General features: G+C 21.3%; 5 protein-coding genes across 5 annotated transcripts; 3 read left to right on the top strand and 2 right to left on the bottom strand.

Annotated features, from left to right (window-relative positions):
- Positions 1–1,108: 1,108 nt before the first annotated feature.
- Positions 1,109–4,504, top strand: PRSY57_1029600 (hypothetical protein; the record flags this gene model as incomplete). Its single annotated transcript, XM_012907884.2, has 1 exon — positions 1,109–4,504. One exon carries the CDS (start codon positions 1,109–1,111, stop codon positions 4,502–4,504), a length of 3,396 nt encoding a protein of 1,131 aa, XP_012763338.2.
- Positions 4,505–6,246: 1,742 nt separating this feature from the next.
- PRSY57_1029500 (hypothetical protein) lies at positions 6,247–7,572 on the top strand (the record flags this gene model as incomplete). The annotated part of the gene is made up of 1 exon (XM_012907883.2): positions 6,247–7,572. One exon carries the CDS (start codon positions 6,247–6,249, stop codon positions 7,570–7,572), a length of 1,326 nt encoding a protein of 441 aa, XP_012763337.2.
- Positions 7,573–9,037: 1,465 nt separating this feature from the next.
- Positions 9,038–13,607, top strand: PRSY57_1029400 (RNA helicase, putative; the record flags this gene model as incomplete). Its single annotated transcript, XM_012907882.2, has 4 exons — positions 9,038–11,260; positions 11,379–11,435; positions 11,860–11,988; positions 12,168–13,607. 4 exons carry the CDS (start codon positions 9,038–9,040, stop codon positions 13,605–13,607), a joined length of 3,849 nt encoding a protein of 1,282 aa, XP_012763336.2.
- Positions 13,608–14,038: 431 nt separating this feature from the next.
- On the bottom strand, positions 14,039–14,836 carry PRSY57_1029300 (transcription elongation factor SPT4, putative; the record flags this gene model as incomplete). The annotated part of the gene is made up of 4 exons (XM_012907881.2): positions 14,039–14,269; positions 14,391–14,490; positions 14,607–14,664; positions 14,821–14,836. The coding sequence occupies 4 exons, from the start codon at positions 14,834–14,836 to the stop codon at positions 14,039–14,041; spliced, it is 405 nt and encodes a 134-aa protein (XP_012763335.1).
- A 1,023-nt stretch (positions 14,837–15,859) lies between these two features.
- Positions 15,860–20,818, bottom strand: PRSY57_1029200 (hypothetical protein; the record flags this gene model as incomplete). The annotated part of the gene is made up of 1 exon (XM_012907880.2): positions 15,860–20,818. One exon carries the CDS (start codon positions 20,816–20,818, stop codon positions 15,860–15,862), a length of 4,959 nt encoding a protein of 1,652 aa, XP_012763334.2.
- Between the last annotated feature and the right edge of the window lie 139 nt (positions 20,819–20,957).

Genomic DNA, 20,957 nt, shown 5'->3' with positions numbered 1-20,957 from the left:
GAGGAATATATATTATAGGTATATCCAAAGCACATTATATGTATTTAATTAATAAGCGAATCCATAATTCTTGGACATAAATTATTAATAAGACATATTTTGACTTGACATTTTGTCTATGAGATATATCTGTTACAATATTTAAATAGATCAATTTTTTGGAATAATTATAATTATTACATCAAATATTTTAAGAGAAATAATTGAAAATAAAATATAGATATGCAAGTTTCCATATTAAGAGATCTTAGTAGAATAAAACTTGTTGAAAAAAAAAAAAAAAAGAACAATTTGTTTATATAATTATATATATATATATATGTATATATTATTAATTAAAGTGTAATTTTGTACTAAGAGCCTTGAAAGTATATATGGTAAAGCAAAGAGCACGAATTGAATCACTTGTATTATATATAAGGAATATACAAATATATGCACATATATACAAAATAAATTACAAAAGTGGACAACCATTTTAAATTTGTTGGTATAATATATTATATATATATATATATATATATATATATATATATACATATACGTATGCCTGTGATGTACCTATATATACATACATATACACGTTTATTAAAAAAATAATACCAAATAAGTAAAAAAAAAAAAAAAAAATTGAAAAATATAAATATAGTTTGTTTCTTTGTATACAATAGAAATAGTTAAATGGATATTTCTATATATATATATATATATATATATATATACATATTCGTGTAATTAGTATATGTTATTGTTTTATTATCACATAAAATATATAATTAATATTGAAGTGACATATTATAATATTTTTTTATTATTTGGTAATAAAAAGATTTATGAATAAATTGAAGCTCCTATTAGTTATCATATAATTGTGTAAGAATATGAAATAATATACATATATAAATATTGGCACAAAAAATATATATATATATATATATAATTATAAAATAAAAAAGAAAAAAGAAAAAAAAGGGAGAACTTGATATTATATATGTATGTCTAATTATTTATTATATATTTTTTAATATTTTATTTTTCTCCTTTTTTTTTTTTTCTTTTTTGATGCGTTCCTTATGCGTGTTTGTAGATTCATTATATTTATTTAGAAATGGTAGTGGATAAAAACGAAAGTCATACAATTTATAACAAAACGTCAACAACTAATATTACTAATACGAACTTCAGTTATATTTATGATGAAGTGAAAGTTATAGAAAATGAAAGACTACAAATTAATGAATGGCATAATGATAAGAATCGGATAGAGAACAGTGGTAAAATAATAAAGAATATTTACCAGAGCAGTGTAAATTATTATAATAAAATTAGTAAAAAAGTAATAAGTCCTAAGAAAAAAAAAAGGTCATTTATTGAAAATGATAAAAATATAAGTTATTCATTACGTGATATGAATAATAAAAAAAAAAATAATAAAAAAGTCAAACAAAATAACAAGGTACAATGTATTAAAAATAATTATTATTTTGATAATAATGGAAAAATTAATCAAGAGAAAAATAAAGATACCTGTACAAATAATATTATTTGTGGTGGGAATCCTTGTGAAAAAAATCGGTTTCCTCATTATTATGCACACAATAATAATGGTGCAAATAATTTTAATAAATATTCACGTACATTTAATTTTTACAATAAAAATGAAAAGAGGAAATACTATGAAAACAATGCTCACAACGATACTTTCAGATTAACAAAAGAATTATTGGACGATCTAAATAAAAGGAATGAAGCTGCTGAAGATGATGATAACGATAATCAAAATTTTTTAACATATGTTAAAAAGAAAATTGAAGAAAAGAAGGAAGAGAAAAAAAAGAAAAATAAATTACAACAAAGTATGAATGAAAGGGCAAATAATAATAATAATAATAATAATGATATAAATGATGATAAGAACAATGAGATGTATGAAAAGAATCATCCAATGAGTGATAATGACAATGATATTAATTATAATAATAATCATGAAAATAATAACCATAGTATTGATAATAATAATAATAATAATAATTATAGTAATGACCATATAAATAATGACGATGTGGAATATGATAACAATAATGTAAATAGTAAAAATAACAACACCAAAATAAGTAACAGTGGAAATTTTGATTTTTCGAATAATGTAGAAACGTATAAAACCATTAATGATAACAGCTCCTTATTTAGTGATGAATCAACAAAAGTTTTCGTAAATAAAAAAACCAGAATAAAAATTAATATGTGTGAAAATCCTTGTGACATATGGTATGGATTGAAAAAAAGAAACGGAAAAAATATTTTTATCAACAGTTCAAGGAATAATAATGGTAAAAATAAAAAGATGAAGAAGAATAAAAAAAATAAGAAACAAAATATGATGAAGATGATGAAAACAAATAAGAAATCAAAAAATATTGAAAAATATTATATTAATAAAAAATCTGGAAAATATGTTAAATGGAGTTCTAATTATTACATGAAATTAAATAGTACTGATGGAAATATATCTGATAATACTATTGCTACCATGCACATTGATGGTAATTATAAATATAATAATGGTGATATAACAAGTAGAAATATAACAAAACATATTAGTACATATAATAATACTAATAATAATAATAATAATAATAACAATAATATTAATAATATTAATAATAATAATAACAGTTGTAATATTTATAATAATTTCAAATCTTTCCATAATAAAAATCTCCCAGTTAATATGCAATTTGATAAAATCAATAAAAATTATTTAAATCACGATTATCAAATAACTAAAAAAGTATCAAAAAATAAAAAAAAGCTGAACTGGTCAGGTAAAAATAACATTTATGTAAATAAATATAATGTGCGTTTTGCTCCAATAAAAAATTGTAAAAATAATTATTTTGATAACAGGACGATGAATATGAATAACAATTATTATGAAAACAAAAATGGTATTCATGATGAGAATATTAATGGTACTATTATATGTAATATTTGTGGGAAGTCGCGTGAAAATGTTAATATAGACAATTACACTGATAATAATAATAATAATATTAATAATCATCTTATTAATTTGTTGTGTACTGATTTGGAAAACGCTCATAATATTATGACACATCATCCCATAATCAACGATTCTGATGTTATCATTAACAAAAATAAATGTAATTGTTATGATAATAATGTATCACAAAATTTAAATAAAACGGTTGATAATTTTTGTGTTCAGGAAAGTGTGAACAATACAAAAAAAAATTCTTGCACAAGTAGCCATTTTGAAAACATGTACGAAATTAATATGAACAATACAGGTGAAATTTTATTAAATGGCTCAACGAATAATATATCGACTGTTTCAGAATATAACAATATTAACATTAGTAATAATAATAATAATAATAATAATAATAATAATAGTGATGTGTGTCATAATGTTGTAAATGAAGATAAGAACGAAACGAATATAAATAGTCATGGTAATCATTTAACGTGTTCTAACAAAAATGAAATTTATGAGAATAATAAAAAAAATAACTTAGATAAAAATTTTTGTACTCATCCAAATAGTCACATGAACTATCAAGGTAATAAAATTTGTTTAAAAAAATGTGCTTCCAATAAAATGTATAAATTGAATACAAGCATGAATAATGTAAATAACTGTGTTGTGAATAATAACAAAGACTATGATGGGAAATATTTCTCTGCTCGTTATGATGGAAATACATATTTCACAAGAAGTAAAACAAAGGAATATGCATATAACAATTTCCATCATACAAATTTTAAATATAATAAGAACAATTATTTTGAAAAAAATTGTTCAAGAAATAATAAGGTAATATCATGCCATAATTATAACTGTACGAAAAACATAAAGTCGAAAGTTGACGAATGCATTCATGTGAATGTTAGTAGTAAATGTGATGAAAAAAATGAGGATGATAAGGAGTATAAAATAAGAGGAAGTAGCCAAATAGAAAATGATAATAATGATAATAATAATGATAATAATAATAATGATAATAATAATGATATTAATAATAATGATAATAATAATGATAATAATAATAATGATAATAATAATGATAATAATAATGATAATAATAATGATAATAAAAAGAAGAATAAGAATAATAAGAATAATAAGAATAAAGGATATATTATTACTGATTATTCAAAAGGTTATATATCCTATGATCAAACAAATAGCTATAATAACCAACACTTAAATAATAATATGAAGGACGATAAAATATATAATATAGAGGAAAAAGAAAAAGCTCATTTTGATGATTATAATTATATGAACGATCAAAATAAAAAATATAAAAATCATTATTATGATAACGTCAAATTTGATTTGTCTTATGAAATAGAGGAGGATAAAAAACAAAGGAAAAAAAAAATTTGGAAAACACCCTTTGGAAATAAATCTATTTATAAAAATGCAAGAGAAAGAGTACAATCAATATTAGCTAATAGGAGAGGATTAGAGAAATAAAAATAAAAAAAAATTTACCATCTTTTAGATACTGAAAAATAAATAAATAAAATAAAATAAATAAAATTTAGAACATATAAAGACATCAACACTTTTAGCATGCATATTAAACAAATAAGTAATTGTATATAAATATGAAATATTATGGAAAATTAACAAAAAATAAATAAATAAATAAATATACATATATATATATATATATATATATATATATATATATATATATATATTGACAATAATATTAATAATATTTACTTAATTTTATTTGTACAAAATAATAAATATTATTTAATTATATATTTTGTTTAATATGTATTGATATATAATTTTAATAATTAAATAAAAAAAATTAATAATATATATATATATATATATATATATATATATATATAATATATTTTTATTGCATGCGAGCAAGTACAATAAAAAAAAAATCGATGAGGAAAAAAAAAAAAAAAAAAAATCATGAATCCAAAACAGTTATCTTCCAATGTGTATATTTTTCATATTAATGAAAACATTTATTATAATAAAAGTATATATATATATATATTTATTTATTTATTTATATTTATATGCATGTATAATCATTTAATTTATTTATTTTTTTTTTTTTATTTTTGTTTGTTTTTTTTTTTATTATTTTTTTTTTTTTCTCCATATGTTAAAAGAACTTCTATATAAGTAAAATCCCTTTTAACACATTTTAAAATGAGACTCATCCTTTTATCCGTTTATATTAAAAGACATATGTTTGATCACGAGAATTTGAAGGAATAAATACGAGTGAAATTCATCTATGTCATATAAAAAAATATAAATATAAATGCATATATATATACATATATATATATATATTTATTTATTTATTTATTTATTTATTTATTTATGTATGTATTGTAAAAAATTCCTTTTTCTGAAACATCAAAATATATAGAAAGGTTTATTTTATATTTATATTTTTTTCTTTAATGATGTGTACACAAGAAAACATTGTTAAGTTTTTGTTAATGTAACTACTAAACAATTTGATTTTTACAAAAGTGTAGTAAAAATAAATAAAATAAAATAAAATAAAATAAAAGAAAAGAAAAGAATATGTCTATATATATATATATATATATTTATTTATTTATATATTTATATGTTTTTATTTTTTTCTTTGTATTTAATAAAAAAATAAAAGTTTTATTAGAGATATATTTTAAAAATTTTGTTCATTATTCATAAAAAAAAGTAATGAACTAGTGTGTGTAATAAAGTGCATTAAAAATGACACGTATACAAAATTTTTGAAAAAAATAAATATACAACGATTCACAAAAAAAAAAAAAATATAATAAAATAAAAACAACAACGAAATAAATATGTGATTTTATAAATATATAAATGTATAAAATATATATATATATATATATATATATATATATATATATATATATATATATATATTTATTTATTTATTTATTTATATGTTTATATTCATATATTAGTACATTTCATTAATTAAAAATTAAACAAATACATAGCACATAAAATATATTTTTATATATAACCAAGTACCATTATATATATATTAATGTAAATATATTTATATAAATGTACATACAGCACATTTATATATTATTCTATTAAAATAAAAATATATATATATATATATATATATATATATATATATATATATATACATATATACATATGTATATTTATTTATTTACTTACTTTTAAATAAAAAAGGCATAATGGCGAGAGTGCGGAAGGGGAAAGCCATACCCGTAATGTCTAAAAATTCAATATTCGTTTTAAATATAATTATGACTATAGGTTTTATAAGTGCTATACCTCAGATTTTTACAACTTTAATGACATCATGGAGAGAAGCTGAACCTATAGAATATAAATACATGTTTAGAGGAAGTGAACATTCCTTATATGTTGATTATACATATTACGGTTTATATAAAGTAGTATATGATAATAAACATGTAGAGACATGGACACAACGAGTACAAAACATGAAAAGGAAAGGTATAGAAGGTATACAACAAGGGAAAAATAGTGAATCAGCTGGTAGCTTATCATTATGGACATCTGTATGTCCTGAAGCTTGTAGAGATGCCATTGTTAGACGTATAGAAGCATATGAAAGAGTTTCTTTTATATCTTTAGTACTTTTATGTGGTATTGTCATATCATGTACTATTGTTATCTTGTCAGTTGGTTGGAATTTATTATTTTCAAAAAGCATATTTATATTAATGGGATGTTTTATTTTTGCATTTGTTATAAATGCTGGTATCGGTACTTATTGGTATTATGAAACAGATATGTCGTGGAACTCTATAACTAAAGCACAACAATATCCTTTCCCCCGATGCTCACATTGTTTTTACGTTTTTATGATTACTACAGGAATATATGCACTTTGTTTTCTTAGCTTATTATTATTAGACTTATTTAATAAAGGTAAACAAAAATCATCACATCGAGATCAACTTAATGCACATAATAGAAACCCTATGAATAATAAAGCTATGTACCAACCTATGTTCGATAATCAACCGGGTATGATGATGCAGAGAAGTGCTAGTTACTCTAATATTATGCCATTTGTTAAAGGAATGAATAATGATTATTCTAATTATATGCAATATAATAAAATGGGAATGAATATGAACATGAATATGAACCAAATGCCACAACAAGGATTCCCAAATTTTAGAAATATGGGATCAAATGTGGGCCCAAATATGGGATCACCTATGGGTCCATCTATGGGATCACACATGGGACCAAATATGGGGTCACCTATGAGTTCTCCAATGGGTTCACATATGGGTCCCAATTTGAATCCCAATTTGAATCCCAATTTTTTCCCTCAACAATCAAGGCAATATTCTTATTCAGTTTCCCCAACGTATCAACAAAACATACCTAATTTTAATAACTTTTCAAATAGACATATGCCATCTATGTCTGATTTATATTTTGCAAGACAATATTCAGGGATGAAATTTGGGGATATGAATAACAATCCATTTGATTCACAAAAACCATATAAATTTTAAGCAAAAAAAAAAAAAAAAAAAAAAAAAAAAAAAACAGATGAAGTAACCATTTTATTATAAAGGAGAAACGCACCCCTTCAACCGAAAGGGGATATCAAAAAGAAGCGACAATTTAGAAAAGGATATAGGATACCACAACAATAAAAAAAGGGGAAATCATATAATTTATATTGTTATTATAAAAATTTAAATATGTATATACATTATATAAATAAAAATATATATTTTTTTATTTATATTGTTATGGATGTGGTTAACAAAATATAATTTCAACATGTATATAAATGAGGATTAAAACATATATTTAGGTAATATATAAATTTTATTATAATTATTAAAATATGGATGATTTAGGTGCACATTAAGGATTCATATACAAAAAAAAAAAAAAAAAAAAATAATAATAAAATAAAAATAAAAATAATAATAATAATAAAAATAAAATAATAATAATAATAATATTCTATCCATTTTTTAAAATATTATATTTTTACAGAACATAAAAAAAATATGATAGCAACACTGGTTTAAAAAAATAAAATAAAATAAAAATGAATTAATATTTATATGTATTTTGTTTGTTTGCTTGTTTATTTTTTTTTTTGTTTTTTTCTTTATTATTTAATTTATAATAATTAACTTATAAAAAACTTTTCAATCATTATTTAATTCATACGATATAATAAAAAAATAAATATTATAAATATGAAATATTTTATATATATATATAATATAATATTTTTTTTTCTGGGGTATTACATTATATGTTATATAAATATATATATATATATTATATATATTTCACTTCATATGTCGTGCCACAGTTTATATTCACTCAAAAGAAAAAAAAATAAAATAAAAACATATTGGAATCCTTTTTTCTTATTTTTCTTTTTTTTCTTTTTTTTTTTTTTTTTTATTAAATTATAATCTTCAAAAGGTACATTTTTAAATTTAATTCTTTGTCCTTCTCACGGCGATCTTATTTTTTCCTTATATATAATAATATAAATAAACATAAATTTTTTTGAAGCTCATACATATTATATATATATATATATATAAATATATATTTATTTCTTTTCTTCAGCATAAACATATACATATTATCAATGTTATTATTCAAAAGAATTTGTTTTGATTATAAGCATGAATAAAAATATGATGACAAAAAAATATTGATTTATAAAATAAAAATATATGTATTATTTGATAGGACTGTTTTTTTTTTTTTTTTTTTTTTTTTTTTTTTTTTTTTCTTCTTCACAACATAGAATATATATAAATAAATACTAATATATTTCACTTTATAATGTACCATTTTTTTCGTTGTTATTAAAAAAGATGTTTGTAAAGAACAAAAAAAGAAATAATAAAATAAAAGATAATAATATTAAAAGGATTACATAAATATAAATATATATATATATATATATATATTTTTAGATATATACATTTAATTTAAATGGATTGTTTAAGTAAAATAAATTTAATTCGAAAAGTAAATGAAGAATTATATAACAGTATAGGGGTAGAAGATGATAACCTTTCCGAGTTTTTAATTTACTTATGTGAAAAATCTACATCCTTAGAAGAATTTTGTAAGGATGTTTTTGAAAATGGAGGGGTGATTGAACAAGCCGTTCTTAAATATATATATAATATGATTAAAAAGGATAATAAAAAAAAAGATCATAATAATGATGATGATGTAAATAGTAAAGAAAATATTCTTTTGCAGAACTTAAATTATAATGATAATAACTTAGAATATAAAAAAATAGAAATGAAAAATGAAAAGATGAAAAAATATCATTGCCTAACTTTAAAAAATGAAGATATTATTAATTTAGTAGATAGTGATGAAAATGACAAAAAAGAAAAATCTATAAAAGGTACAAAAGAAAAGAAAGAAAGTATAGAAATTATATCTAAACAAAAAAATAGTGATATAAATGTTACTACACTTGATCTTAGTGATTCGTCTTATCAAAAAAAGAAAAGAAAAAAAAAATATTCTACAGGTGGTAGCAGTAAGAATACCGAATCGTCATTTGAAACAAAAGATATAAAAAAGGATAATAAATATGAAAGTGGAAAGAAAAGAAAATATGATGAAAGGTATTATGATCGTCATAGTAAAGAACATCCTCATAGTAATAAACATCGCCATAGTAAAGAACATCACCATAGTAATAAACATCGCCATAGTAAAGAACATCGCCATAGTAATGATCATGGCCATAGTAAAGAACATCACCATAGTAAAGAACATCACCATAGTAATAAACATCACCATCGTCGTCATATATCCTCTTCGTCCGACTCCACTAATTACAACAATAAGAAGAAAAAAGAAAAAAAACACAGTGATAAAAAAAATGAGGAACATAAATCTTATGATGATTATATGAGCCTGAAGCTTAATAACATATTCAACGGCACTATAAATAAAATTACCGACTTTGGATTATTTGTTTCCTTTAAAACTAATGAAGGCTACAAAGAAGGACTTGTCCATGCTACAGATATATTACCAAATCGGAAACGTGTAGTTAATATGAACGAAAAGTTTAAAAGAAATATGAAAGTAAAAGTAAAAGTGAAAGGCATTTTCAATCAAAAAATAAGTTTAAATATGTCTGAAGTAGATCAAAGAACAGGGAAAAATTTAGTAAATGATGATATAAATAAAGAAGAAGATAATTATATTTCTTTATTTGATGATATAAATGAAGATTTTAATGATTTAAAAAAGAAAAACGCACATGTATTCAAAGATGATCCAAAGGAAACTTTAAAATATGAAAGTGTTATTAAAATACAAAGTGATTATTCTAAATGGGAAATACAACAATTAATAAAAAGTGGAGTTGTATTTGATGAAAATATTAAAAATGAATATAAAAATCTAAAAATAGATGAAAAAATAGAAGATGAAGAAGATATTATTGAAATAGAAGTAAACGAAAAAGAACCTGCTTTCTTAAAAGGACAAACAACAAAAGCTGGTGCAAAATTATCACCCATACAAATTATTGTAAATGCTGAAGGATCATTAGCTAAAGCTATAACAACTACATCAGCATTAGCGAAAGAAAGAAAAGAACAAAAACAAAATGAACAAAATGCAATATATGATAATATACCTAAAGATATTAGTAGACCTTGGGAAGATCCAAAACCTAATTTAGGAGAAAGAACAATAGCAGAGGCTTTAAAAAATATTGGAAAAAATTATGATATACCAGAATGGAAAAAAAATTATAATAATAATAATATTTCTGTAGGGGTTAAAAATACATTACCAATAAATGAACAAAGATCAAAATTACCAATATATAATTTAAAAAATGATTTAATGAAAGCTATCGAAAAAAATAATGTTCTCATTGTTATCGGAGAAACAGGTAGTGGGAAAACAACACAAATACCACAATATTTACATGAAGCAAATTATACAGAAAAAGGTATTGTTGGATGTACACAACCTAGAAGAGTAGCAGCTATGTCTATTGCTAAAAGGGTAAGTGAAGAGTTCGGATGTATTTTAGGACAAGAAGTAGGATATTCTATACGTTTTGATGATTGTACATCGAATGATACAATAATAAAATATCTAACCGATGGTATGTTGCTTCGAGAAACCTTAAGTGACACATTGTTAACAAAATATTCCTTCATCATAGTACGTTAAAAAATTATAATAATATAAATATAAATATATATATGTATATATTTATTTATATTTTTTTTTATATTTATATATATATTTTTTTTTTTTTTTTTTTTTTTTTTTTTTCCAGCTTGATGAAGCCCACGAAAGAACCATTTCTACAGATATCCTTTTCTGTCTTTTAAAGGTATGTAAATATATTATATGTTCATTAATATATATATATATATATATGTTAGCCTCTTCAATGACAATATTTCATATAAAATAAAAAAATATTGACAGGTACAGGGCTTATAAAAATTTTTCTGTTTTTTTTTTTTTTTCTTTTTTATTTCCTTAAAAACGAATTTATAATTTTATTTTATAAATTATTAATAAAAGAAAGGAACAACAAAAATAAAAGAAAATAATATATACATATATATATTATGTATATATTTTTTTTTTTTTTTTTATGTTTATGTCAAAACATGATTAACCATAAGATTGTACAAATTTATAATTATGTTTGAACCTTTGTTTATCAAATAATAATATATTTTGGAATAAGACTACATTTATATTGTTTATATCATTATGTATTATTCTTATTTTTTTTTTTTTTTTAGGATGTTGTTAGAAAACGAGCGGATTTTAAATTAATTGTTACTTCAGCCACGTTAGATGCAGAAAAATTCTCAACGTATTTTTTTAATTCGCCAATTTTTACTATTCCAGGAAAAATCTTTCCTGTTGAGGTATGTCAAAAGTGTAATGACATCCATACATAGAAAAAAAAAAAAAAAAAAAAAAAAAAAAAAAAAAATATATATATTATATATATACATATACATATATATATATATATATATGTGTGTGTGTGTGTTTATTTTTTCCTATTTGTTTAAATACTCCTAATTATATATTTTTTATTTAGATATTACATTCCAAAGAACCAGAGAGCGATTATGTCGAGGCCAGTCTCATTACCGTCCTGAATATCCACCTGAATGAACACCCTGGAGACATTTTAGTCTTTTTGACAGGTCAAGATGAAATTAATACAGCATGTGAAATATTACACGAGCGAATGAAGAAATTAGAAAGCATGTCTCCACCACCTTTAATCATATTACCTATATATTCTTCATTACCGTCAGAAATGCAGAGTGTGATTTTCGAACCTGCTCCTCCAGGTTGTCGAAAATGCATTTTAGCTACAAATATAGCAGAAGCTAGTTTAACAATTGATGGTATATTTTTTGTTATTGATCCAGGGTTTTGTAAAATTAAGAAATATGATTCGAAGAGAGATATGGATTCTTTAATTGTAGCTCCTATATCTAAGGCTAATGCTAAACAAAGAGCAGGTCGTGCTGGTAGAACAGGTCCTGGGAAATGTTATAGATTATACACAGAAGAAGCTTATAAAAATGAAATGTCAGAAATGAGTGTACCAGAAATACAACGTATAAATTTAGGTAGTATAGTATTATTATTAAAAGCTTTAGGTATAAATGATTTTCTTCATTTTGATTTTATGGATTCTCCATCAGTAGAAACTTTAATACATTCACTCGAAAATTTATATTATTTAGGAGCTTTAGATGATAATGGCTATTTAACAAAACTAGGAAAAAAGATGGCGAATTTTCCTATGGAACCAAATTTATCAAAAATATTATTGACATCTTTAAATTTTAATTGTACCGATGATGTTGTAACTATTGTTAGTATGTTAAGTGTACAAAATATTTTCTATCGTCCACAAAATAAAGCTTTATTAGCTGATAAAAAAAAAAATAAATTTATCATGCCACAAGGAGATTTAATTACATATTTAAATATATATAATAAATGGAAAGAAAATAGTTTCTCAAATTATTGGTGTCATGAGAATTTTATACAATCAAGAGCATTAAAGAGAGCACAAGATGTACGTAAACAAATGTTGTCTATATTTGAAAAATATAATTATCAAGTTAAAAAAAGTACTAGTAAAAACGATGCCACTAAATATGTAAATATATGTAAAAGTATATGTTCTGGTTATTTTAATCATGTATGTAAAAGAGATACACAACAAGGATATACAACACTCTTAACAAATCAACAGGTCTTTATTCATCCATCTTCAACACTCTTTAATAAAAATCCTTTATTTGTTGTATATCACGAATTAGTATTAACTAATAAGGAATATATAAGAGACTGTACGATCATACAACCACAGTGGCTCATACAACTCGCACCAAATCTTTTCATACCAGCAGATGAAAAGAAAATATCGAAAATAAAGTTGCGAGAAAAAATTGAGCCTCTTCACAATTATTATGAGGAGCCAAACGCTTGGCGATTATCACGAAGGAAGGGTTAAAATGTGGAGGACATGAGAATGTTTAAATGTATATATATCAATATATATATATATATATATATATATATATATATATATATATATATCAATATATATGTATATTTCATTATATTATATTATATTATATTTTTTTGTTATAACTTTTGAAATTATATACGAACATAAATTACGTATATTTTTATATTTTTAAAAAGTATTAAAAAACAAATGGTTAAAATTTTTTTTATTATAAATGGAAAAAAAATATAAATATAAATATAAATATAAATAAATAAATAAATATATATATATATATATTAACACGTTATTTTACTTAAAAAAAAGAAAAAAAATAATAAACATATATAAGTCTATAAATATATATATATATATATATATATATATATATATATATATATATATATTTATATTTATAGATTTATTCAACTTGATCAATAATTTGGCTTGAGGTCTCTTATGGATTCCGGTAATTCTCCTATAACTTGTAAAGCATAAAAACCAGGAGCATATTTACTCAAATCATTATATTGTGCCATCCAAGATTTATTAGGAGTTGTAATAGCCATAAAGCCATTAAAGTTTTCTGTAGTGCAGTCATGAATTCTGTGCCTGTCTCCTGCCAGTTGTAAAAACTTACAATTAATACATCCATTTTGATAAAACTAAAATAAAAATAAATTAATGAATTTATAAAAATATATATATATATATATATATATATTTATTTATTTATTTATTTACATATATTTTTTATTTTATTTTGTTTGAATTTTTTATACATACTTCACTTTCCGATTTTAACATACGACATGATAAACATGCTCGTAATTTTAATAAGGCTTTATCTTCTTGTAGTCCACTCCTTGATTTCTTTGGAGAATCTCTAAGAGAAGAAATAAAATTATATATTCATATATATATATATATATATATAAAACATTTTTTATGTTTCCCATTTATATTATCTTATTTTATTCTTTTGACATTATATCATTTTACTTATTAATTTCTTCTACAAATGAATCATCGATTTTTTTTAAATCTGATTTCTTTCTTCCTATATAAAAAAAAAAAAAAAAAAAAAAAAAAAATATAAATATAAATATAAATATAAATATAAATAAATAAATAAATAAATATATATATATATATATATATAACGTATATGCTATAATATTTTCATCTATTATTTTTTAATTTTTATAAAACCAACCTTTAGACGCTGACATGTTATATAATTCTTATTCTTTTTATATAAATATTTTCCTTACAAAATTATAAACACTCAACAGGAATATTTTTACAAAAATATATCTTTCATTTATATATAAGTTGAGGATAAATTATTTTTTTTATATTTTTTTTTTTCTTTATATATACTGTTCCTTTTTTTTTTTTTTTACATGTTACTCTTAAAATTTTTTTTTCCCATTTATGTTAAAAAAAAAAAAAATAAAATAAAATAAAAAAAAAAAAAAAAAATATATATATATAATAATATTATAAATAATATATATATATATATATATATATTATTCTCGGTACTCTAAATATACATATATATATATATATATATATATATATATATAATATATTACATATATTTATATGTAGGTTATATTATATTTTTCCATTTATATATTTTTTTATAAAATATAAAAACATGTCAATTGTTTCAAATTATAAAAATTATATACATGATATAAAAAATTCTTTTCCTTATGGTAGAACTATGCATATTAATAAATATAATAGTTTGTTGACATACTCAATTTATTATAAAGAAAAAATATAATTATATTATATTATATATATATTTCTTTTTTTTCTTTTTTTTTTTTTCTTAAAATTTTTGTATGTTTAGTTTTTTCAGTTTGTCCATAAGTATTTGAAAACAAAAAAAAAAAAAAAAAAAAAAAAAAGAAAATAAATAAAAAAATAAAAAAATAAAAAAATAAAAAAATAAAAAAATAAATAAACATAATATATATATATATATATATATATATATTTATTTATTTATTTATTTATATGGTTTAGCGTAACTCTGTATATTACAATGATACATATATAAAATGATAATTGCTTCTAAATCCTCCTTATTTATTTATTATTTATTTATTATTTATTTATTATTTGTTTATTATTTATTTATTATTTATTATTTATTTATTTATTTATTATTTATTTATTATTTATTTATTTATTATTATTTATTATTTTTTAATTTTTACTTCGTTGCCTCCTGTTAATTATTCATTATTTTTTTCCATAAGGTTTTGTAAGAAATATTCTCTTGAAGCTATAATATGATTATAATACAACTTTCCAAATAATAATTTTTTACTAGTACATCCTTGTAATGATTTTTTAATTTCTTTTAAAAATTGTATGATGGATTCTTGTGAGCTATTATAGTTGTCACTCGATTTTTTTTTGCTTCCTTTTCCAAGATTATTTGTATTATTGTCTGTGTTATAATATTCCTCGTCTTCATAATAATCATCGTTATTTCCATTTTTCTCATTATAATTTAATAGAGCCGAAACATTTGGAGGCTTTAAAATTTTTAGGAATGAGCAGAATGTATTAATAGTTATAATAAATTTTAAATAATATTCTTGTAATATGTCGTTAGCTAAATTTTCCGTTTGTGCATTTTTCATTTTGCATAAATGTGGTGATTTTATATCTTCCTTATCCCTGCAGTCATTATTATTATTGTCGTTTTTGTTGTTTTTGTTGTTGTTTTTGTCGTTGTTTTTGTCGTTGTTTTTGTCGTTGTTTTTGTCGTTGTTGTTGATTTTATTTTTGTCCTTTATTGAATATCCCCAATATTTATCCACCTTAATATTTAAGTATAATATAAAAAGGTTATACAAATCAATTGTCTTGTTACACTTTTCATAAGCTCGATATAGATTAACCATATCTTCTAATGTAGATATATTATCATATATAGGATTGAGATATATTTTATTATTTGTAATAATATTATTTTCAGGATTACTATTGTAAGGGTTATCTTTAAAAAGACAACATGATGAACACATTAAGTTTCCTGTTTTATATGGGTTTGTATAACATAAGGTTGTTAATAATTCTTTTTTTATATCTCTTGTCATAATATTTGTAAAATCTTTATCAGGTTTATGAAGAATTAATTCATATGCTAAAGGATGATAAGATATAGGAGGTAAAAGTAATAAATATATATAGTCATGTATAAATAAATTTATACAATTAGATATATCTTCTGCATTTATATTATGTTCCTCATTTTTTTTCTTTTTCAAACTTTTATTTTCTATTGTTAAATATCTTTTAAATCTTTTTTTCTTGTTATCTATTTCGTGTATGTTTATATTATTGGAAGGAAAATATTTTGTTGTGTTACTAGTACAAATATCATGTGCAGAATTATATCCATTATTATAATTAACAGAATTATTATTTTGTATATTATTATGTTGTTCTTCTTCTACTTCATCGTACGCTTCTCTGTCATCTTCACTAAGATGATCGTCTCCTTGCATAAAAAATTGTTTATCATTTTCTTTTTTTTCATTTTCTTTTTTTTCATTTTCTTTTTTTTCATTTTCATGTTTATAACTACTCATGTGTAATACACAACTCGAATCATCTACATGTTCTTCCCTTTTGCTCGATAAATTATTAAAACATATATTTTCTTTTATATAAACGGCATTGTCATCAAATGATGGACCTTGGTTTGTTTTTTTCTTCTCCTTTTCTTCCATACGAATTACGTTTCGAAGCATCTCTAACATATCATCCAAACGTGAAAGGAGAGAAAAGTATATAGAATATGATATAGAATAAGTACACGTTTTTGAAAAATCATCATTAATAAATAATTCTTTATGTTTTTTATATTCTTTTTCTTTTAATAAATATAAATAATCTTCTAAATTATAAACAATAGGATATATATTTGTATAATATTCTTTGAATTCTTTAAATACATTTAATAAAACTTGATGATTTTTAAAATAATAAGGAGTCATCATATCAATTAAAAAGTTGATACATTTCTTTACATCCTTTTCAACAATATTATATAATTCTTCAATATATAATATATTCTTATTTTCATTCCATTTTATTTTTTCATAATTTTGAAATAAATTTCTAAAATATTCACTTCGTTTTATAGATGTCGTATATTCAGACTTAGTCTTTATAATAATATTTATTAAATTTATAGCTATATTAAATGCATATTTCCTTTCAATAAGTTGTAATACATTTAAAGGTAATGTAAAACTACATAAAGTCTTATTTATTTCTTTAACGTTCTCAATATCATATAAATTATTATTACCATTTATATGACTATGCATATTATCTATTATCTCTTTTTTATTCTCTTCATCATTTAATAATTTATCTATTATTTCTTCTTTATTATTATTTCTCACCCTTCCGTTTTCATATAAATATATTAAATCTTTAAAGGGGTGATCATACCACCAGTTTATTGTTCTTGTCTTGAATTCCCAAGCATAACTAGCTCTATCCAAATCGATCTTCTTATTATTCCTACTATTAACATTATTATTAACATCACCACGAATATCACCACGAATATCACCATGCATATCACCACGAATATCACCATGCATATCACCACGAATATCACTACGAATATCACCACGAATATCACCACGAATATCACCACGAATATCACCATTAATATCACCATTAACTTCACCATTAATAGTATTCTTATTTACAGAAGACACCTCCTTATCTACCACTTGAATATTCCTATTTTTCTTCATATGATCTACCTTCTTACTCTTTAAATTAAAAAACTCAGGCTCGTCATCCGAGTGGCGTGGTGTGTGCACAACAGAATCCGGACCATGTAATTGAAAATAATTCTTTATTAATATAGTAGAATATTTTTTTTTTATATACGACAAATGACGATAATACAAATTGGATGAGTAACATAAAGATATGATTTTCTGATGTACTTTTCTTATATCATACTTGAAAAAATTCGAAAGATTCGCTTGATAAGAACGAACATAAGTATATGTAGAATAATTTGAATCCATTTTATCTTTCTCTTCATCATCATGATCTGTATTTATATTTAAATAATAATTCATCGGTATACATAAGAAGGACAAAATATTATTATCATAAAATTCTTTAGTCAATATATATAATATATGTATTAAATGACTTATAGATTGATTGTTTTTATGTAATAATAATTTAATTGCATGCACTGTCTTAAAATTTAATATAAATGGTAATAAATTTTCAAATAACAAAATATTACATATTCGATCACACATCAATTTATTATTTAAAATATCAACTGTTTTTATTCTTAATTTGCTTTGGGTATCCGGTGTTGTAATTCTATTAAAAAAAAAGGAAGGTGTCGATACACCTAATATAACACTCAAACATATTTTATTGTCAATACGTAAGTTAATCAATATATTTAAAATACCATTTAATATGTTTATATTAAAATATTCACAATCATGTATCAATATTATAATACGAACCTTTTTTCGACCGTCATTAAAATAATTATTTTGTTTATTATATAATTCTAGAGGCCCATACTCTTTTATAAAAGAATTATTACCTTCATTTATATCTTTATATATACCAGATCCTTTACTATTCTTATATCCGCCCTTTGGAGATGTAAACATAACATCTTTTGAATTCATAACATTATACATTTCATCCATATTATATATATTATCCGAATTATATTTATTTATAAATACTCTTTTTTTACTTAACCCTTCCATCTCCTCTTCAGATATATTTTTCATATTCAATTCACTCATTTTCTTATATAGATCTATCAACTTATCTATATTAACCATATTCTTATTTATCACTTTGTTATCTTCTCTAAATTCTTTGTTTAAAAAACTCAAACGAACAAAAGAATTATGATTACTAACATCACACGCGTCATCACAATCGTTATCTATATCATCCCTATTTAAATTATACGAATTACTACTGTTACTATAATTCCGGGTTCTTTTTCTGGTGTCATTTGAAACATAAGCATTTTTTATTACACCATTATTATAATTGTTCCCATTTTTCTTTTTATACTTTTTTAAAAAATATCGCATTTTATAATCTCTATATAATTGTGTATAAATATTGTATACAGCAGAATTTATATTATTCGATGTGTTGGAATTAAGAGAACATACATACACATCATCATTATCGTCATAACTATCTTCATTTAATAAATTATTCACATTATAATTATCATCATCATTATGAAAATCGTTATGATAATTACTATTAGTTGATATACTACTATCTCTATTACAAATATTGCCATTGAATATTCTCCTTTCTTTTCTTTTTTTTCTTTTCTTCTTCTTCTTCTTTTTATCTTGATTTTTACTCTCATGTGTTCGGTTCATAAGGGTAAGTGTCGATTCTTCCTTACCTCGAAGAATTAAATTTAATTTATTTATATTTATCTTATCATATAAATGATCACTTTGATTTGTATTTCCCTTGTTCATATCTCGTTTTATTTTCTCATATATATAATCCTTTCCTTCTCCATGTACATAATCAAATAAATTGCCTGATTGGTTCATACAACCTTTTTGCGTGTATGTATGTGTGTGTGTGTGTGTTTTTTTTTTTTGTTTTTTATTATTATTCCATATCTTTAATTCGTATGATAAAGCATCAATAATAATTTCATGGTCAGCAACATTCGTACCAGCTGTTATTAAAATCAAAGGAAGATATTCATTGTTCGATATAGAATATAGATATATTTCTTCAAATACATCATTTAAATTTTTATATATTTCTATATCTATTTCATGTTTTATTTTTTCTATAATACTAGTCCATGTTAATCTAAATGCTCTATTTCTTAACAAATAACTATTGAACTCACCCTCATTCAGTACATTAATATTAATATTTGCTTCTTTGTATTTATCAAAACTTTTGCTTTTTTTCATATCACATTTTTCATCGACCTCACATAATTTATTTTTACCTAATAAAGGTAATGTAAAAGGATTAAATCTGTTAAAAATATTCTTTTTCTTTTTATCTATAAATGAATCTCTTTTCTTTCTATCGTCAATAAATTCTTTATTTACACCTTTCAATATATATCCCTTACCCTTAAAAATTGTGTTCTTTTTCTCGTTCATGTTTTTTTTTTTTTTTTTTTTTTTTTTTTTTTTTTTTTTCTTTTTTGTTTTTTAAAATTTTAAATCTTTACTTTTTTTTGAGGGAAAAAAAAAAAATAAAAAAATTAAAAAAATAAAAAAATAAAATAAAAAAAATAAA

This window comes from Plasmodium reichenowi, chromosome 10, assembly GCF_001601855.1.
Source record: "Plasmodium reichenowi strain SY57 chromosome 10, whole genome shotgun sequence".
NCBI lineage: Eukaryota > Apicomplexa > Aconoidasida > Haemosporida > Plasmodiidae > Plasmodium > Plasmodium reichenowi.
The sequence above is the reverse complement of the archived record's forward strand: the minus strand, read 5'-3'. Positions and strand labels throughout refer to the sequence as shown.